The sequence below is a fragment of the Macrotis lagotis genome, chromosome 2, assembly GCF_037893015.1.
Source record: "Macrotis lagotis isolate mMagLag1 chromosome 2, bilby.v1.9.chrom.fasta, whole genome shotgun sequence".
Taxonomy (NCBI): domain Eukaryota; kingdom Metazoa; phylum Chordata; class Mammalia; order Peramelemorphia; family Peramelidae; genus Macrotis; species Macrotis lagotis.
The window spans coordinates 241,826,788-241,844,497 of NC_133659.1; the positions used below are offsets into that span (position 1 = coordinate 241,826,788).

General features: G+C 46.5%; 2 protein-coding genes across 2 annotated transcripts; one reads left to right on the forward strand and one right to left on the reverse strand.

Annotated features, from left to right (window-relative positions):
• The first annotated feature begins 2,471 nt into the window (after nucleotides 1-2,471).
• ACADVL (acyl-CoA dehydrogenase very long chain) lies at nucleotides 2,472-10,436 on the forward strand. The gene is made up of 20 exons (XM_074225451.1): nucleotides 2,472-2,635; nucleotides 2,863-2,929; nucleotides 3,279-3,350; nucleotides 3,460-3,532; nucleotides 3,628-3,692; nucleotides 4,657-4,791; nucleotides 5,520-5,664; nucleotides 6,039-6,168; nucleotides 6,298-6,423; nucleotides 6,719-6,917; nucleotides 7,899-8,003; nucleotides 8,609-8,695; nucleotides 8,870-8,932; nucleotides 9,079-9,180; nucleotides 9,263-9,360; nucleotides 9,447-9,519; nucleotides 9,608-9,680; nucleotides 9,764-9,836; nucleotides 9,920-9,995; nucleotides 10,075-10,436. The coding sequence occupies exons 1-20, from the start codon at nucleotides 2,574-2,576 to the stop codon at nucleotides 10,213-10,215; spliced, it is 1,965 nt and encodes a 654-aa protein (XP_074081552.1). The 5' UTR covers nucleotides 2,472-2,573; the 3' UTR covers nucleotides 10,216-10,436.
• Nucleotides 10,437-11,029: 593 nt separating this feature from the next.
• Nucleotides 11,030-17,594, reverse strand: DVL2 (dishevelled segment polarity protein 2). Its single transcript, XM_074225452.1, has 15 exons — nucleotides 17,374-17,594; nucleotides 15,587-15,656; nucleotides 15,079-15,224; nucleotides 14,836-14,945; nucleotides 14,528-14,663; nucleotides 14,292-14,382; nucleotides 14,020-14,089; nucleotides 13,734-13,873; nucleotides 13,568-13,644; nucleotides 13,215-13,282; nucleotides 12,832-12,960; nucleotides 12,567-12,698; nucleotides 12,295-12,474; nucleotides 11,642-11,860; nucleotides 11,030-11,498 (listed from the first exon to the last, which is right to left on the reverse strand). The coding sequence occupies exons 1-15, from the start codon at nucleotides 17,568-17,570 to the stop codon at nucleotides 11,065-11,067; spliced, it is 2,199 nt and encodes a 732-aa protein (XP_074081553.1). The 5' UTR covers nucleotides 17,571-17,594; the 3' UTR covers nucleotides 11,030-11,064.
• Between the last annotated feature and the right edge of the window lie 116 nt (nucleotides 17,595-17,710).

The window sequence follows — 17,710 nt, forward strand, 5'->3', positions numbered from 1 at the left end:
CAGCCACGGCCAAGGGAGCAAGGAGCTGAGAAGGGAAGGCGAGAGAGGAGAGAGGAAGAGGGGGGAGGAAGGGAGGGAGCAAGGGATGAGGGGGGGAGGAATGGAGGTTAACTCCTTCAGTGCTTGGGGGAGCCCGGATACACGGGGATGAGGATGGAGATGAAGGCGGAGATGAAGGCAGAGTCACAGACATACACATACAGATGAGGACAAAGAGAGAAAGATACACAGTCACAGCCAGAAAAACAGTCAGGGAGACCCAAGGAGAAAAAAATAGCGATATCGAGAAAAAAAGGAAGGCATGGGGGAAAAATAATGTAACTGACTGGATTTCTTGGCAGGGGTAATGGTATGGTGGGGAGCACCTGTGAGGAGGAGGGCACCCTGAAAATATTCTTGAGGCAAAGACAGAATGGGGGGGGGGAGGGAGATAAAGAGGGATTAGGAGACCGGATTTTGAATCCCTGGCCGTCTGCATGGGGGAACTGATGGCCTTGACTTCCCTTTAGGATGGTTTTTAGGAGGCACTAATGAAATGTGACTCTATCCAGAACTCAATAGAACCAGAAATGTGAAAAGCAGAAAAAATAAAGGAGGAATGTAAAGAAAAGTGGCTACTGTAAGGATGGAACACAGATATTCAGCCAATGGCATTTCTGGCTTCTATTATCTTCCAGGACTCAAGAGCTCAGCACACCTACCCTAGAATTTAAGTATTTTGCCCCAGAATTAACTATTTCTTTCCTTCTGTTGCCACACCCAACTTCCCTCAAAGAAAGATTTCCCTTAGGGTAAAGGTATTTAGATCCTTATCCCAAGGCCCTTACCAGACTATCACAGACAGCAGCTTCATAATAATCCAGGATATCTGTCATGAGGAACAAGTGTGAGTTGCCCAGACATCTATTTCTACATACTCGGGTTTTCCCTAGATACTATCCTGAATAACACCACTATGATCATTACTCCCCCCCCCCCCCCACGTCAACCCTCTCAGGGATCCAGTAGTTTTAGCCTCTCTGCTACTCACCCAGCAGAGCCTGGAAGAGGTCACTGTGCAGCACGGCGAGAAGGTGGGGTGCCCATTGCAATAGTGGGGGAGCCAGAAGCCAAAGGGCCAATCTAGGTACTGGAAAGATGAAAACAGGGATTATTGGGGTGAAACACAAAGACACTGAAACAGAGACAGGGTATGACCTAGAGAAATGTATGTGAATCCCTTCACAATCCTCCATCCCTCTCTCCCCCTCACTCCAGGCATCTATAGAGGAATACCATGTTCCAAGCTGTTAACGACCCCTAGAAATCTAAAAGTTCCCCTCTGGAACCCTTGTCTCTAACCTCTTAGTTCCCTTGGCATCTCTCTCTATGCCTTTTTTAATCTCCTTAATCCATGAGGATTTATGAGTTAAACTGCCTTCTCCACCCACCCAGATTATTAAATAATTACTTTCTCAAATCCTTAGGCATACCAACTCCCTTGTTTTTAGGTGCTCTTTCAGGCTATCTAACCCCTAACCAGATATATTTGTGATATTGTGGATGTCCCCCTTAATGGGAAAAAGGATCTTTTTTTGGAGGAGGTTGCAGCAGAAACAATAAATGACTTTTTCCTTAGGCCTGCCATATGAAAACCACTGTAAAAGGGATTCAAATTAGATTCAGGAAAGACATTAATTTAGGATTGGATGAAAAAGGGTTGCTCAGTGAGGAGTAGGTATTGCTTATGGCAACTTCCTTACACTCATTTCCATTTCCAGTTCCCAGCCTTGGGAAGAGTGGTCCTTCTCAGTAGAAAAGATGACCTCTACAAATTGTACTAAAATGACCCTAATCCTTAAAATGATGTGTCCAGAGCAAATTAGTAGCATTGCTGAAATGACCTCTTGGTGTTTCTTTCAACCCAAAGAGTTTTAGATTGCAAGTCTAAAAGCCATAGGGACTTCCTATATCTGAAGTTCCTGAAAGGTAAAAAGGAAATACTTGGAGCAACCATACAAACACATTTATAATTCCACTAATTCCCATTTGTGTGTGTGTGTGTGTGTGTGTGTGTGTGTGTGTGTTTCTGTCTGTCAGTCTTGGATATAAATAGGGTTGTTTCAAGACAACAGACAAAAGCACATCTGACCAATCCTCTCAGATAAGATCACTCTGAGCCTCAACCAGCAAGAATGTCCTTTTCCATTCTAAACTATATCCCTCTAATTTTAATTTTTCCCCCTTCTCTCTTACCCTCATCCCTTCCCATTCCATCTCATTCTCTCTTGCCCTTATAAGGCATAGATCTGGGCCTTAATGGAAAGCTGAGAGAAGGGGACCAAGGGGTCCACTTGAGCACAGGGGAATGGAGAAAGGACCTATGTACTACATCTCCCATCATGCTGTGGGTGCAATAAGCCCCACCTACTTCCCCAGATGTATTATGGATGATGAGTCAGGGGTAGGGCAGGGCAGGGGCTGGGCAAGTCTATGTAACTGGAAGGGGGAGGAGAAGTGGAAGGTCAGAGTCAAGAGAGGAGTTGCGTTTGGGAGGCACCAGTCAGGCAGGAGACCCTGAGCAGGAGATTAAGATGCAGGCTTCAAGAATGGTCCACAGAGTGGGGTTCCAGCTGCTAAGGCAGGGGAGAGCCAGGTGAAAGATGGGGGATGGCAAGGGGGTTGGGATTGGGGAAGTGGGGCAGGAAACAAGCAACAAAAAGGCAGGTCTCCTCCATCTAAAGTCCTCATGACCCCTGGTTCTGAGGAGCTTCGGGGCGGGGGAGTGAAGAGTTGGCATGGGGCAAGGGTGGCAGCGGGGGATTTGGGGGGGGAGTTAGGGTTAAAGAGGCTCTAAGACTAATTACCCTGCCCCTCACTTAGCCCCCAGAACTGTTGTTCACTTTTGGGCACGAAGGTGGCTCGTAACTACGCTAATCAGGCCACGGAGGTAAGCGTGGAGGGTGTGTGGGCTAGGCCGGGCTGGGTGAGGCTGGGGACTCCCCCTGGCTGCCTGCTGGGATCCAACTGTTCTTCCGAGTCACCTGCTCTTGTTTGTGGCCCTGAACTGGGGGAAAGGTCATGGGGAGAAATCAGGATAAAGGTTACAGAATCTGTGTTGCCTCACCTATCCTTTCTTAGAAATCCCTCCCTTGCCTTTGGAAACCTCAAATCTTCTAAGTTCTCCCTTTAGATCCCAGAGATCTAGAGTTAGAAGAATTCTCAGAGGCCTTTACCTCCATCTCCCATTCCCACTCCCACAACTTCCAGTATTTTATTCATCTTTCCTTTCTCCATAGGTGGTACTGGACAAAGTGGGTCCTGTTCCCTCAACAGCCTCAGCAAAGGACAAAGCTACCCACAGTGAGGTGGTAAGTACCACCTGAGTTGAGTGATGTGGGAAGATTGGGGTTAGTACTCAGGGAATATTTCCCTTTCTTTCATTCAACTTCCTGGCATTTCCTTTTCCTTCTGCCCTAGGAGTCCAAGTCATTTGCTGTAGGGATGTTTAAAGGACAACTTACTACGGAGCAGGTGTTTCCATACCCTTCAGGTCAGATTATATTCCTCTGATAGAAGGGGGATAGAGGAAGAAGACCAGCTTTCTTAAGGTGATCTCCAATCTAACTGACCCCTTGACCTTTATAGTGCTGAATGAGGAGCAGATGCAGTTCCTGAAGGAGTTGGTGGGGCCTGTGTCTCGATTCTTTGAGGTGAGGGCTATGGATGAGGGTGATTAGGTGATGGTTGAGTCAGTTGAAGGGAGAGTTATATTTTATTAGTGACTTCCACAAAAGCAGAGATAGCATGCCTACCTAATTTGCGGATAAACTGAATCAAAGAGGTACAGCTAACATGTAGAATAATAAAATGAAGATCTAGAACATTCTCATCAGGCTGGAAAGAGGGAGTAAGTCTGGGATGATATCTAATAGAGAAATTTGTTAAGTCCCACACTTAGGTTTAAAGAGTCCGCTTTATGAAGATAGGCCGGAGGAAGATAGTCTAGAAACAATTTGTGTGTAAAAGACCTGAGATTTTTAGTCAATTACATATTCTGTACTAGTCACCAGGGGACTATGGTGACCAAAGCCAAATCTGATCATAAGATAGAATAGGAAACATAATGTCCAGAACCAGAGAAACTTTGTAGTGCGCCAGCCTAAGTGAACCCACATCTGAAATTTGGTGTTTGATCCTAAAATACTGTGTTTTCAGAAGGACATTGACAAGCTAAAGTATAACCAGAGGATAGTTGAACTGGGAGGTGGGGAAGGGAAGAACAGAGGTGTTAGAGGACAGAAAACCATGTCATATAAATATGGTTAAAGGAAATATAGGGATGATTAGCTTCCAAAATAGATTTCTTTGAGGGGGCAGAGGGACACATGATGACTGTCTTCAATTTGTCATTATACAAAACTTGACAAGTATCAACAAACATAAATAGTTCCATATATATATATATATAGAATATAAGAAAAGGATTTATACATAAAACTGAAAATCTCTATTACATATAGCTTGTTTTTATAAGTCTGTAGAAAATGCAATATGTTATATATACCAGGGATGTTGTTAAGGGGATATATAAGTCTGGGTTATCCTAGATAGTTTTTGAGACCTTCTCCACTGTTTAAGATTTTGTGATCTTGTGGTTTTCCCTCATATATTTAGGAGGTAAATGATCCTGCCAAGAATGATAGTCTAGAAAAGGTGGAGGACTCTACCATGCAGGGGCTAAAAGAATTGGGAGCCTTTGGGCTCCAAGTACCCTCTGAGCTGGGGGGTGTGGGTCTTTGTAACACCCAGGTAAGACTTCTACTCTATCTCTAACCCAACTTTATGTCAGCATCTCCCATTTCCTAACTCCTTCATATCTCTACATTATTCTCTATGGCTATAACCTCTTTTTTTCTAAGCCTCCAAAGATCGTTATACAGTCTTACAGACAGATGTTCTGTTCATATGCCTTCCATATTTCCTAAGGGGAGACTTTCTTCAGGAAGGGACTTTGGAGTCTTGAGCTTCTTTTACTCCTGAGACCAGATACTGTGAGAGGATGGTTAATAGGGGGTATGGTCCCTAGAAATGATTCACTAATACAGAGGGATAGGGTGCCTCCCATAGTTGCTCTTCCCTCTCTGCTCTCCTCAGTACTCTTATCCTATCTTTTCCATAAGCTCCTTCTTAGCCTAGAATCTCAGTCCTTTCTCTATTTCAGCTAAAATCATAGGATCATAAGTTTTGAGCTAGGAAGGACTTAAGGTCCCTTTTCCCAACCCTTTCCAGGTGTTCCCAGGCCTCTAGATAAAGATTGAGATTTTTTTCAGAAGTCTCATCTCTCCTCTCCTGGCTCCTCTGACTCACTTTAAACATACTTTCACAAGTTTGGGCTAAATCAGATTCATCTTCTACCTATCCCTTGTGACTATCTGTCATGTGTTCCTTTCTTGGCTACTCTGGGTTGGGGGCCAGGACAATCTTTGGTTGCTGGCTCCAGCCAAACCTAAACTAAGGTCCAGTCACTTTCCTACCAGTATGCTCGCCTTGTGGAGATTGTGGGGATGCATGACCTTGCTGTGGGCATTGTTCTGGGAGCCCATCAGTCCATTGGTTTCAAAGGTATTCTGCTCTTTGGCAATGATGCACAGAAGAAGAAATATCTCCCCAAACTGGCATCTGGTAAGTGAGGTCAGCAGAAAGATTCAAAATTTCTTCAGTTGGAATCAGACTTTTAATAGCCTTTCCCAGAACTAGCTGCCACAGACATCTCAGGACTCAGCTTTGGGGTGGAGTGCAGGGGGAGTCAGTGCGATTTGAAGGGATCAAAGGTTGCATATTACTGGAGGATAAGCTCTAGGTAGAGAGAGAGTACAGTTTGGGGGTAATGCTAAACTATTGGTTATTACTAGGATGAACTGAGGTGCTTGTGGAAGGATGAGGGACCTGCTGAAGGAATTATTGGAAGTTGGGGCTGGGTACTAAGGGCATATGGGGTTTGGAGTAGGCTGGCATGATCCTCTTTCCATAATGACCTCTCTCCTCCTCCCTGACAGGTGAGAACTTGGCAGCTTTTTGCCTGACAGAACCCTCGAGTGGATCTGATGCAGCTTCCATTCGAACCACTGCTGTGCCTAGCTCCTGTGGAAAGTACTATACCCTAAATGGCAGTAAACTCTGGATCAGGTCATTTACCCCATCTGGGGCCTATATCTTATTCTCTTATCCTGTACCTGACTTCCCTCTCCCCTTCTACTTCATCTCTCTCTCTCTACTCCTTTTATCCTGATCCTATGCCATCCCACTTTTCCACAGTAATGGGGGTCTGGCAGAGATCTTCACAGTATTTGCCAAGACACCCATGAAGGATGCGGCTGGTGGGGCAATGAAGGAAAAGATCACAGCTTTTGTGGTAGAAAGGAGCTTTGGAGGAGTCACTAAGTGAGTGGGGATGGGGGGGGGGGAGGATGTGGAGAGGGAGTGAATAAAACTTAACAGGACCCTAGGGATACAGGATCAGTTTCTCTTTTCAAGAATACTGAAAATTGTAGTTCTAGCACAATAGAACCAATACTGTCTTAGTTGCTCACCCAGGTTTATCACCAATTTCATTCTGGGAATTATAGAGTTCAGTCCCTTTTATGCAATAGACAATATATAGCTTTGTCCTCACAAGATGGTGTTCCTGCTTTTTTTGGTCTGTTACTTCTCATTTTCCCATTCCATACCCATGTAGTGGTCCTGGTGAGAAGAAGATGGGGATCAAAGCTTCCAACACATCGGAGGTGTACTTTGATGGGGTGCAGGTGCCTGCTGAGAATGTGCTGGGGGAAGTTGGAGGTGGCTTCAAGGTTGCAATGCATATCCTCAACAATGGAAGGTTTGGCATGGCTGCTGCCCTTGCTGGCACCATGAAGAGCATCATTGCCAAAGCTGTAAGTCCCATCTGATTTGCCAGTTTGGCCAAGTTTTGTCACTTAAAATCTTTCAAAATGTCCCTTTTAGGCCCAACTTGAATGGATTTTCCTAATAATCCTATTGGTCCTTTCCTCCAATGCTGTCCAGCCTCATGGAGTCACATGCCTGGAACCAGCTCTAACTTTCTTGTGTGTGATTCCTTGGCTACAGCTTTAGCATGAAAAGGAAAGGGAAATAATAGGTATTTATATAGCAATGACCCTATCATCCCATTTGATCCTCACAAGAAACCTGAGAGGTAGATGCTATTGATCTCCATTTAATTTGAAGGAAAGCAAGGCAATTTAACTGACTTGCCTGAGATCACAGAGCAAAAGATAATCTGAGGGCAGCTAGGTGGTGCAGTGGATAAAGCACTAGCCCTGGAGTCAGGAGTACCTGAGTTCAAATCTGGGCTCAGACATTTAATAATTATCTAGCTGTGTGAGCTTGGGCAAGCCACTTAACCCCATTTGCCTTGCAAAAACCTAAAATAATAATAATAACAATAATAAATTAGATTTCTCTTTAAAAAAAAGTATATCTGAAGTTGGATTTGAATTCAGATCTTCCTGACTTCAGGTCCAGTATTCCACCCATCATGTCACCAACTGACCTCCCATAATGAGCTTTCTATTCATAAGATCTCATCCCTTAATCTTCTGGCTTGGAGGAATGAGTGGACAGGTCCAGAGAAGGGTCAGGGTGAGACTTGGATCAGGGAATAATGTTCTTGGGTGAGCGTATAGAATCATTTTCTTAAGATTCTAGTGTGGGGGCAGCTAGGTGGCGCAGTGGATAAAGCACCAGCCTTGGAGTCAGGAGTACCTGGGTTCAAATCCGCTCTCAGACACTTAATAATTACCTAGCTGTGTGGCCTTGGGCAAGCCACTTAACCCCATTAGCCTTGCAAAAACCTTAAAAAAAAAAGATTCTAGTGTACCATGTCTTTGCTGCAGGTGGACCATGCTGCCAATCGCACACAGTTTGGGGATAAAATCCATAACTTTGGGTTGATCCAGGAGAAACTGGCTCGGATGGCTGTACTGCAGTATGTGACTGAGGTGAGAATCTCTCTCTCTCTCTCTCTCTCTCTCTCTCTCTCTCTCTCTCTCTTCTTCCCTTCCTGGGACCCTGTGGGGTAGTCAGCCTTAGCAACCCCCTTAGATCAACATCCTGCAATATGCCAAGGATTAGAATTGGGTTTGCTAAAGATAGAGAGATTAAAGGTAGATGAGATTGTCCTTCATGGATCCCCTTCCACTTTGGAAAGCCATGGACAAGAATTTAAGAGGGACCTTTTGAAAAGGTGAGAGAGGTCTTGATTCTGTAAAACTTGTATTCTGGTTATTCTAATGTACAGACTGACGAGATGGTGACCCTGTGACCCTCTCCAGGGTTAGAAGGGTACCTAAGAGGGGTGTGCCTTTCACTTGAGCCTTGGTTTTCTTCCTTTGGAAGTTAAGTACAATTCTCAATAAACCCTGTTATATTGATTTATATGGGTCCAAGATTCCTTACTATTCCCTGGGAATTATAATTTGACATCCCCAGACATGGGAAAGACTTATTTTTTTTTTGAGGGGAGTAAGTGGGTTAAATATTCTTTGGTTAGGGAGATTTCAGAAAGGAACTTAGTCTCTTCCTTGTCCCCAACCTTGTGTCTCAGTCTATGGCTTATATGGTGAGCTCCAACATGGACCAGGGATTTAAGGACTTCCAGATAGAGGCGGCCATCAGCAAAATCTTTGGCTCGGTGAGGCTCTAAGATGTGCTGGTTGAGGAGAAATGGGAGGGCAAAAGCGGGTTCACTAGGGTGTAAGGGCTGAGATGGGTTTAGAGGATGGGTTAATTAGGGCTAAAGAATAGAATGAACCTGAGTAGACTCTAACTGGCTCTGACCCCATCTCTGTCCTCTCTCTTTCCTCAGGAAGCAGCATGGACAGTGACAGATGAGTGTATCCAGATCATGGGTGGCATGGGCTTTATGAAGGTGGACATCCCCTCATGCCATAGGGGGTCTATGGGTGGAGATGGCCTGAAACCATGACCAGGCCCTGATTCTGGACAAATAAGATGATTCTACAAGTGTGAGGGAATGGTCCCATGTTCTGATACTGCCCCTTTTCTTGCCCCTAGGAACCAGGTGTGGAAAAGGTGCTTCGAGATCTTCGTATCTTCCGAATCTTTGAAGGGACAAATGACATTTTGAGGCTGTTTGTGGCCCTTCAGGGCTGTATGGTAAGAGAGGGAAGAATTGGGAAGGAGACAGTGGTGTGAATGTAGGATCTTGATATTTTATTTCCCCCTCCACCCCAAACAGGACAAGGGAAAGGAACTCACTGGTCTTGGTAAGGCTCTGAAAAATCCTTTTGAAAATGCTGGCCTTCTGCTAGGAGAAGCAGGAAAGCAGCTCAGGCGGTAAGGAGGTGGGACTCGGCTGAAGGAAATAGGGGAGATTAGGGACTTTTGAGAGGTTAAGTTGCCTTACAGCATCTCTTCTCCAGCCGGACAGGTCTAGGCAGGGGCCTGAGCCTGAAAGGAATTGTCCACCCAGATCTAAATCGGAGTGGTGAACTGGTAAGGGACCTAAGGTCGAGGGATGGTGGGGAGTTTGGGGATATGTGTGGACCCCTTTCATTCCTTATGTCTCCTCCCCCTCCTCTAGGCAATAGGAGCTCTGGAACAGTTTGCCACAGTAGTAGAGGCCAAGTTGATAAAGTACAAGAAGGAGATTGTCAGTAAGTAAGACACCAAGACTATTTCCCCAACCCCTCTAATTGCCTTTATATTTCCATGAGCAGACTCCCTCTGTCTCCTATAGATGAGCAGTTCCTCCTACATCGATTGGCAGACAGCGCCATTGACCTCTATGCCATGGTAGTAGTACTTTCCAGGTAAGAAGAGGCCAGTCAGGTCTGAGGCATGGTGTAAGATGGACCTAATTTCATTTTTTCTTATCATCTTTCTCACATTTCAGGGCTTCCCGATCTCTGAGTGAGGGCCACCCCACAGCCCAACATGAGAAGATGCTCTGTGACACTTGGTGTATAGAGGTATGGGTTGAGTGTTGCAAGGGAATGGGTTAGGGAAGATACAATAACCCTTCCTCTTCATTGCTATGTTTTCCTTTAGGCAGCAGCCCGGATTCGGGAGACCATGGCCAGCCTGCAGTCAGACCCCCAACAGCACCAGCTCTTTAGAAACTTTAAGGGCATCTCTCAGGCAATGGTGGAAAAAGGAGGTGTGGTTACCAATAACCCCCTTGGCTTCTGAGTATTCTCTTGCTACTACCCCATGTGCCTTTTTTTTGGCCAAAGTCAGGGTTCTTATTTCATGCTTAGCTCACTCTAGCTCTTGAGAGGGGGATGGCTTTGAGGAACCTGAAGTGGCCAGGACTATTTATCTCCTCTTATTGGGGACAGGCTTAAATATCTTTACTTCTGCCTTGTCAATGGGTTTCTCTGCCACAAAAAAATAAAGATTTTTAACATGGACTATCTTGTGTGAAATGTCTCTCTAAATTCCATTGCCTTCTTAGAGGTAGAGATCTTTCTTACCAAGAAAATAGCCAGACTCAATAGGAAATTCCCATCTATTGCTTTATTTAGGGTTTTATACACAAAAATCTAAAATAAATAGCAATATAGGCAGCTATGAAGCCCTTGCTTTGGGGCTCTTGAATTCTAAAGCCAGGTGGAAATAAGGGTCCCCACAACATCATCCCCAACCCTTTATTACTCCCCAACCATTTGTGTAAAGACAAAGAAGATGGGAAGGGACTGTTACAGGGCTACTTCATTTGAGAAAAATATCTTTTTTAAGTACCAAAAAGTATAAGAAAAATGTATCTTTTCCCCTTTCCTCCCCTAAAAAACGTTTATTATATAAAATCTCCTGTAACCCTAATGAAAAGAGTCAAATCAGGCACTAAAGGTAGTAGCAATTTCTTGGCTGGATTAAGTCACCAAAAAAAAACAAACAAAAAAAAAACACGTTGGACTGATGGTGTAAAAATGAGTCTTGGCTACAGAAATGTGAGGGGGAAGGGCTACTCACATGCTAGGAATTAAAATCAAGACACAAATAATACAAGAAAACTCTGGTCAAGTGATAGAAAAAGTCCTACATGACATCCACAAAAAACTCACTGGGGTTGCCCATGGCCAGGTGGAAGCTCTGTCGACTAGCAGTTAACTCAGGTGGTACAGAGCCCAGGTCACGAACAGGAGGTGCCCCAGGAGGCTGAATTGCTGGGGGCGGTGGAGGAGGCATCATAACCACCATCATGGGGTTATAAGGGAGGGGGTGGCCACCAGGAGGTGGCCCATAGGGATGGAGATTAGGATGGGAACGAAGGCTACTTCCACCCCCCCCTAATCCCCTGGGTGGAGGAGGGGTGGCATCACCAGAATCTCCACCCCAGTGGAGGCTGCCACCACGACTGGATGGCTCTGATTCACTACCACTGCCTGACTTGGACTCCGGGCCCCGTTCTTCCGGTCTCCCAGTCCGTCCTATTCCCCCATCACTTCGTGTAGACCCACTGCTCCGGCTTCCTGGGAAGAGAGGGTGGGAGTACTTGGAACAATCACAGAAAATACTGTGGGCTGTTTCCATTCTAGTCCCATGTAAACTTGCTACCTAGTTTCCTTGGTTCTATCTGCCCAGCCACCCCAAATCCACCTGACATGCAACTTACCCTCACTATGCTGGCTACCAGCACTGCCCCCTCCATAGCTGTAGGATGAGAGTTCATGATAAGGGGGAGGCTGGGGACTGTAGGGATGTGGGGCTGGGTACTGGTAGGAGAATGTAGGCAACAGAGGCCAGGGTGTGGCCCCAGGCAGGGGAGCCAGTGTGTCTTGGTCAGAAGCTCCACTTGATCCATCATTATCATTCAGAGACAGGTTCACAAGGTCTAAAGGGAGGGAGAGAACACTCTGGTTCAACAATTTAAGATCTTCAGCCTCTGTGCTAGGGAGAGATATTTTTTCAGGGGCATCTTAGAAATGGGATGGTTGGGACCAAGGAAGAAGGACTGTTTTGCACGTCCAAGTTTGTCAACCAGGAGAAGAAACAGTTTTCATAGGGTTTAGAGCTGGAAAGGATCTTATTTTTAGAAACAAGTAAACTGGTCTAATAAAATTTACCCACAGTCAAGACAGGTTTGACTTAGCAGAACTGGGATGTCTATTATTCCATTTGCCCTATACATTGTATTATCTCCTCCCAACCTTGAATCAGAGAGTGAGGATTGTGGTCTGTGAGGGATAAAAGTTGAGTCAGGACTTCTCCATCAAGGAGGTTTAAAGGTTCCCAAGTTGGGAAGTGGGAAAGGAAGAAATGTCTTACAACTTTCACAGCCCCCACTGAGGTCCCCGAAGACATAGTAACACTGTTCAGAAAAGGTGATCTTGTTGACTGTGTGTCGGATGAGGCCTGCCTTGAGTAACCCACTGGCATATTTCCTTGCCTCCCGACGCTCAGGGAATCCCTCCACATGGTGATAAAGCCAGTCCACTACATCTGAGCCTGTTGCAGACAAAGATGTAAAAGGGTATCACACAGGGCTACACAGACCACAACTGTTCTCAGTTTTACCATCTTGGGTTAGCCCTCCTTACCCAGAAAGGCATTGGGGATAGTTATCTTGAGCCACATACGGTCCCGGACCTCCAACCCAGACTCAGGGGCTGCCATGGCCTTGGTCACAGATGCCATGTCTGTGTGTATAGAGAGGCTACGCCCTTCACAACCTGAGGAGAAAAGAGTCAGAAGAACATAAGATGGCCTTGTTAAACCAAGAGCCATCTATCCTTCAGGAAGTTCTGGGATCAGGGCCTTGTCCTCCCTTGCTGAGGAGGACAGAACCACAGAGTAGAGCCTTACCATCCGGCAGGGAGGAGCCTGAGGTTATGGTGCTCATGGAAGAAGAACCTGGGTAGGCGGGGAAGGCACCAGTAAGAGCTGCTGAATGAGACACCCAGGCAGCAGGGTCAATTGGCTGGATTGGTTCATCTAGGGAGAAGGGGGAGAGAATGAAGAAAACAACAGAAGATCAGAATTGAATCACTTCATTCTCCAAACCCAGGCATTTGACCCACCTCTCCTTTGATTTTATATATATATATACACACACGTATGTACACACATGTATGTACACACACACGTATGTACACACATACGCATCCCACAACTCAGCTTCCTTTTCTCCAAATATCTCCCTGGTTTTTATTCCCTCCCCTTCCCCCAAAACAAAAGAGATCACTCACTTCGAGGGAGTGTGAAGTAGGCCTGAGGAGAGGGATCCCAGCACTTGGCCACTGTTAACACAATAGGTCTGTAAGGGAGGAAGGGTTGGTCAACAGCAAACTAGATGATAACGTCATGGAAAGACAGAATATGGGAAAAGGCAGTTGAGAGAGGTGCTAGAATGGGAAATTAGAATAAAAGGGTAAAGGAGGAAAGGAGGGCTTTAGGGCAAATGGGATCTAGAAAGCAGAAGGGGGGGGAGGGCAAAAGGCCAGGAAGGCAGAAAGGGGAATGGAGTCAGAGCTAAAAGAAGTACCACAAGAAAAGAGCTGAGGAGACTACAAACAGTGAGAAGTCTGGTTCTTCGCCTCACCCAGGCTTGTGCACAATCTCTCTCAGCACCCGTACAGCATCATCATTACTCATGTTCTCAAAGTTCATGTCATTCACCTGGGGGAAGGGGGGAGGTCAAGAGAATCAAGGTGAGAGGGAGGCTGAGGGCCCCAAGGAAGGGGGAAAACCTGTGCTACTATGCACACCTGCAGTAGCATGTCCCCTGGTTCAATTCGCCCATCTGCAGCCACAGCACCACCCTTCATGATGGAGCCAATGTAGATGCCGCCATCGCCACGTTCATTGCTTTGGCCCACAATGGAGATGCCCAGGAAATTGTACTTCTCTGTGGAGGCATTTTGTTTGGCAGTTTGATTTCCCACGCCCTAGAGACAAACCCCAATAAACAGCCACTACTTAAGTCCCAGCAATCTACCTCTCATACACAACCTCCTCCCATTCTAGGGTCCCAGGCTTCCAATGCCCCCATACCCATGTTCAGTGTGACTGTGATGATGTTGAGAGACATGGTAGAATCTGTTACACTGCTGAAGGATGAAGTCTGTAGTAGGGAGGAAATAAGGAAGGAAGTGAGGAAGTTTCATTCCTTTCTGGAACTAAGGTGTCCAGCTCTAAAATCCTTAACCCTATGTTCTGTTCCCCTTCCATTTCAACCAAGTTTTATGCAGACCCAATTTCTGTATTTCCCAGTTCCACCCATCAGTTTTCCCCAGAGACTCTCTCAGGTGTCTTGGTCACATCACCCTCTCCAGTCGAGGTGGGCGCTGTTTCCTCCTTCGACGGTGTCTCTTGAGGAGTCGGGAGGCACTGCTCTGTTCTGTGGAGCTACTGAATCTAATAGGGATAACATGGGCAAAATGATCAGGGGTCTAAGGAAGCAGTGAGAGGAATCACATCAGCCTCAGTTGAGGAGGGAAGCAAGTTGAGAAGGGGACCTAAGATGTGGGAACAGAATAGGAAAGGGAGATATATGCCATACCTGCTCATGGTATCATCCTCATCTGAATCTCCCAGGCTGGTGTTCTCCAGCTCACTAGTTAGGAGAGTAGAGGAACTCTCATAACCAGCCAGGTGTCGCTCCAGGCGGGAAGAACCACTAGGTCGATGGCCTCCACCTAGAGGGATACAGGAATTTAGGAATCTGTTTCCAGGAGGTCCAAAGTCTAGCTTCCTATGTCTCCAGGTCCCTATTTTTCATCTTTCATCCCCCTTAGGAACCCAGATGTGCAGACATCACATATTATGTCTTCTTTTTTTCTTGGAATTTAGGAGTGTGATTATCCTCACCAACATGATCAATGCTCTCTCTCCTCCTGGAACGCTCTCGCCTTAAAGATATCACTGACTCTGTCTCTGTCTCAGGTTCCAGGTTCTCTCGACTGCTAGATACATTAGGGCTACAAAAGGAATGGGGTCAGGGAGAAAGGTAATGATGATAGGATATCTCCTAAAAGCCCCAGAATCTGATTAGAAACCAATCTGTTCTTTCCCTCCTTCCCACTTCCATCACCAAGACTCCCCAGGACTTACTGGAAGGATGGAGGTCTTGAGTCCCCAATGCCGCTAGTCCTCTCAGGAGGGAGGGGAGGCAATGGTGGGGGTGGAGATGAGGGTTCTGCCCGAGCTTCAGGGGCTGGGGGGGCATTTTCTGGCTGTGGGTTATCTGAGGACACAAGCTACAAAGGTGGGGAAGAGGAATGAAAAGGGCTTGATAAGAACAGGATAAAAGTTCGGGTGGGGAAATGACAGGCAGGAGGGAGAGGGGGATAAGATCAGGGAGAACCTGAAAGGAGACCTAAGATGTAAAAAACAAAACCTGGAAGCTTTACAAAGAGAATCTTGAGTCACACAGAATGGTAAACTAGGATTTGTGAGACTGAAAAGTTGTTTTGAGGGAAGGGAATAAGAAAGTCTGAAAGCCCCCTAGGCAGGGCAGGGGAAAAAAGCAGATTGGTGAGCAGGAGGTCCCATTAAGGAAATTGGTGGGGCTGGTAATATAAAGAACAAGAGAGTCGTCTCACAATCCAAGTCACCTTACCCAAGAGACCACCCTCCCATTGAAGCAGGGCAATCGGGCATTGTCATCTGAAATCTCTTCCTTCACCACTCTGAAAGGAGATGGGAATAATCAAAAGTGGGAAATGAAACAGCCTTTTCCAAGATTCAACCTCTCAACATTTCTTTCTAAGCCCCTCTTAATTGGGGATGGAGTCTTTTAAAGACTGTGGTCATTTCTCTTCCCCATTCCCTCAAGTTGACAACAGCTCAGTTTCCCATCTCCTTCTAGGAATCCCCCTACCTAGTAATTTGTCCTACCTACTTCCTTTTCCTTTTCTTTTCTCCCCACACCCCCACACGCAAGACAATGGAGTTAAGTGACTTGTCCAAGGTCACAGAGCTAAGTAATTATTAAGTATCTGAGGCCACATTTGAACTCAGTCCTCCCAACTCCAGAACTGGGTTGTTCTATCCTCTTCGCCACCTTCCTTTTCTTTTTAACCAGTCAGGAACGTGGCAAGAGTTCTAAATGTTTCTTATGCCTACTTGAAACTCATTAGCTTAACCTTTAAGGGTCACAAATCCAAGTTCACCCTATCTTCTTAAATTTTGCCTAGCCTCAAGGTTTGGCCTACCCCAGTCAGATAAATATGGTCCCTCTTCCTTTGGTCCTCTCCTCAGACACCAAGCATTTGCAGAGAGGTGTCCCCCTTACTTCCCAAATCTACAAGTCTCCCTAATTTCCTAGTTCTGCTCCAATGGGAGTCTTGACTGATCCCTTTTACCCTCATCTATTGTTCCACCATTTTCTTACTGGCACTTGTATGTCAGTCAATGAATATTTTCCCTTTTTTCCCATCTGACCCATGTCTAGAAATCTTTCCAAATGTATATCATCTATATGTGGATTTTCTGTCTGTGGGAGTGCACCCTATCAAAACCGCCCAAAGGTGGACACGGTGTCTCTCCTTTCAACATGGGAGCTATCTCCTCATTAGAATCTAAACTCCAAAAGAAAGACAACTCTCCCTTTTTTGCTTTCCCCATTATAAGATCCTAAGCAAACAGAGTAAGACCCCCTAATCACAATGCCCAATTTTCTTTATCTTCCTTCCAAAGATCTCTACGATCCGAGAACCATACCTCCTAAATGGTCATCACTAACTTTGTCTCCTCACAGCATATCCTCCACGACTTGCCTTTCTGCTGCGTTCTGGGAGCCTCACTCACAGCCCTACTACCTTTTTTGACTATTCTCTCCCCAGGGAACTCCCATTGAAGTCTAGTCTCCTACCAGGATAAGGAGCCATTCTCTGGCATAACCCCTAGTATGACCCCATACTCTCCATCAGAATAATCCCTTAGCTTTAAATAGTTTTTTATTTTGTTTTAAACGATCTAGTAGGATCCGGGCAGTAAGTGCAAGTAGTGCAAACATCATCACCTAGGAAGCCAGTGTGGAAAGAGAATTACACTCCAAGTCTAAAGAACTGGGTTCTAATTCCAGCTCTGACATGTAATGTCTGTGTAACTCTGGACAAAGGCACCTCTCACTGTCTCAGTTTCCTCATTTGCAAAAGAAGGTTTAATTTGCTTTTAAGAGCCTTCAGAATAGCACTAAGACTTCAGGGACACGCTCTATTATTTCTAGATCTCATCTCCCAGGAATCCAAGCGCTAAATCCAACCCCATTTTGACCAAGCGGAAAGCCGCGATGAAAGGACAGGACCCGTCCCGCCAGGGCAAGGCAGCGGCCCCTCGGACCCCGCGCCAGCCCCGCCGCCACGCCTCCCGGCCGCTCAGGCGGGCCCTGGGCCCCGCGCTCACCCGAAGTCCTGGTCCATTGACTTGAAGTAGTACTTGGCCCCGGCGGGGCGCTGCAGGACGCTCTTAAAGTCTCCCAAGGTGATGCGCTCGGCCGGGACCGGGATCTTGACCAGGTACGGCGTCTCCTCCTCGTCCAGATGGTAAATCACCTTCGTCTCGCCGGCCCCGCCGAGCCCAGCGGCGCCGCTGCCCGCCATGGTCCCGCCCGCGCCGCCCTCCCCGCCTCCAGGAGCCCCTCGTCTCTCCCCTCTTCCCCGGCCCGAGCCCAGCCGCGGCCGCTGCGCCTGCGCACACGGGCGCGGGGCCGAGCCGAGCGATCCCAAGCGGGCTAGGGGAA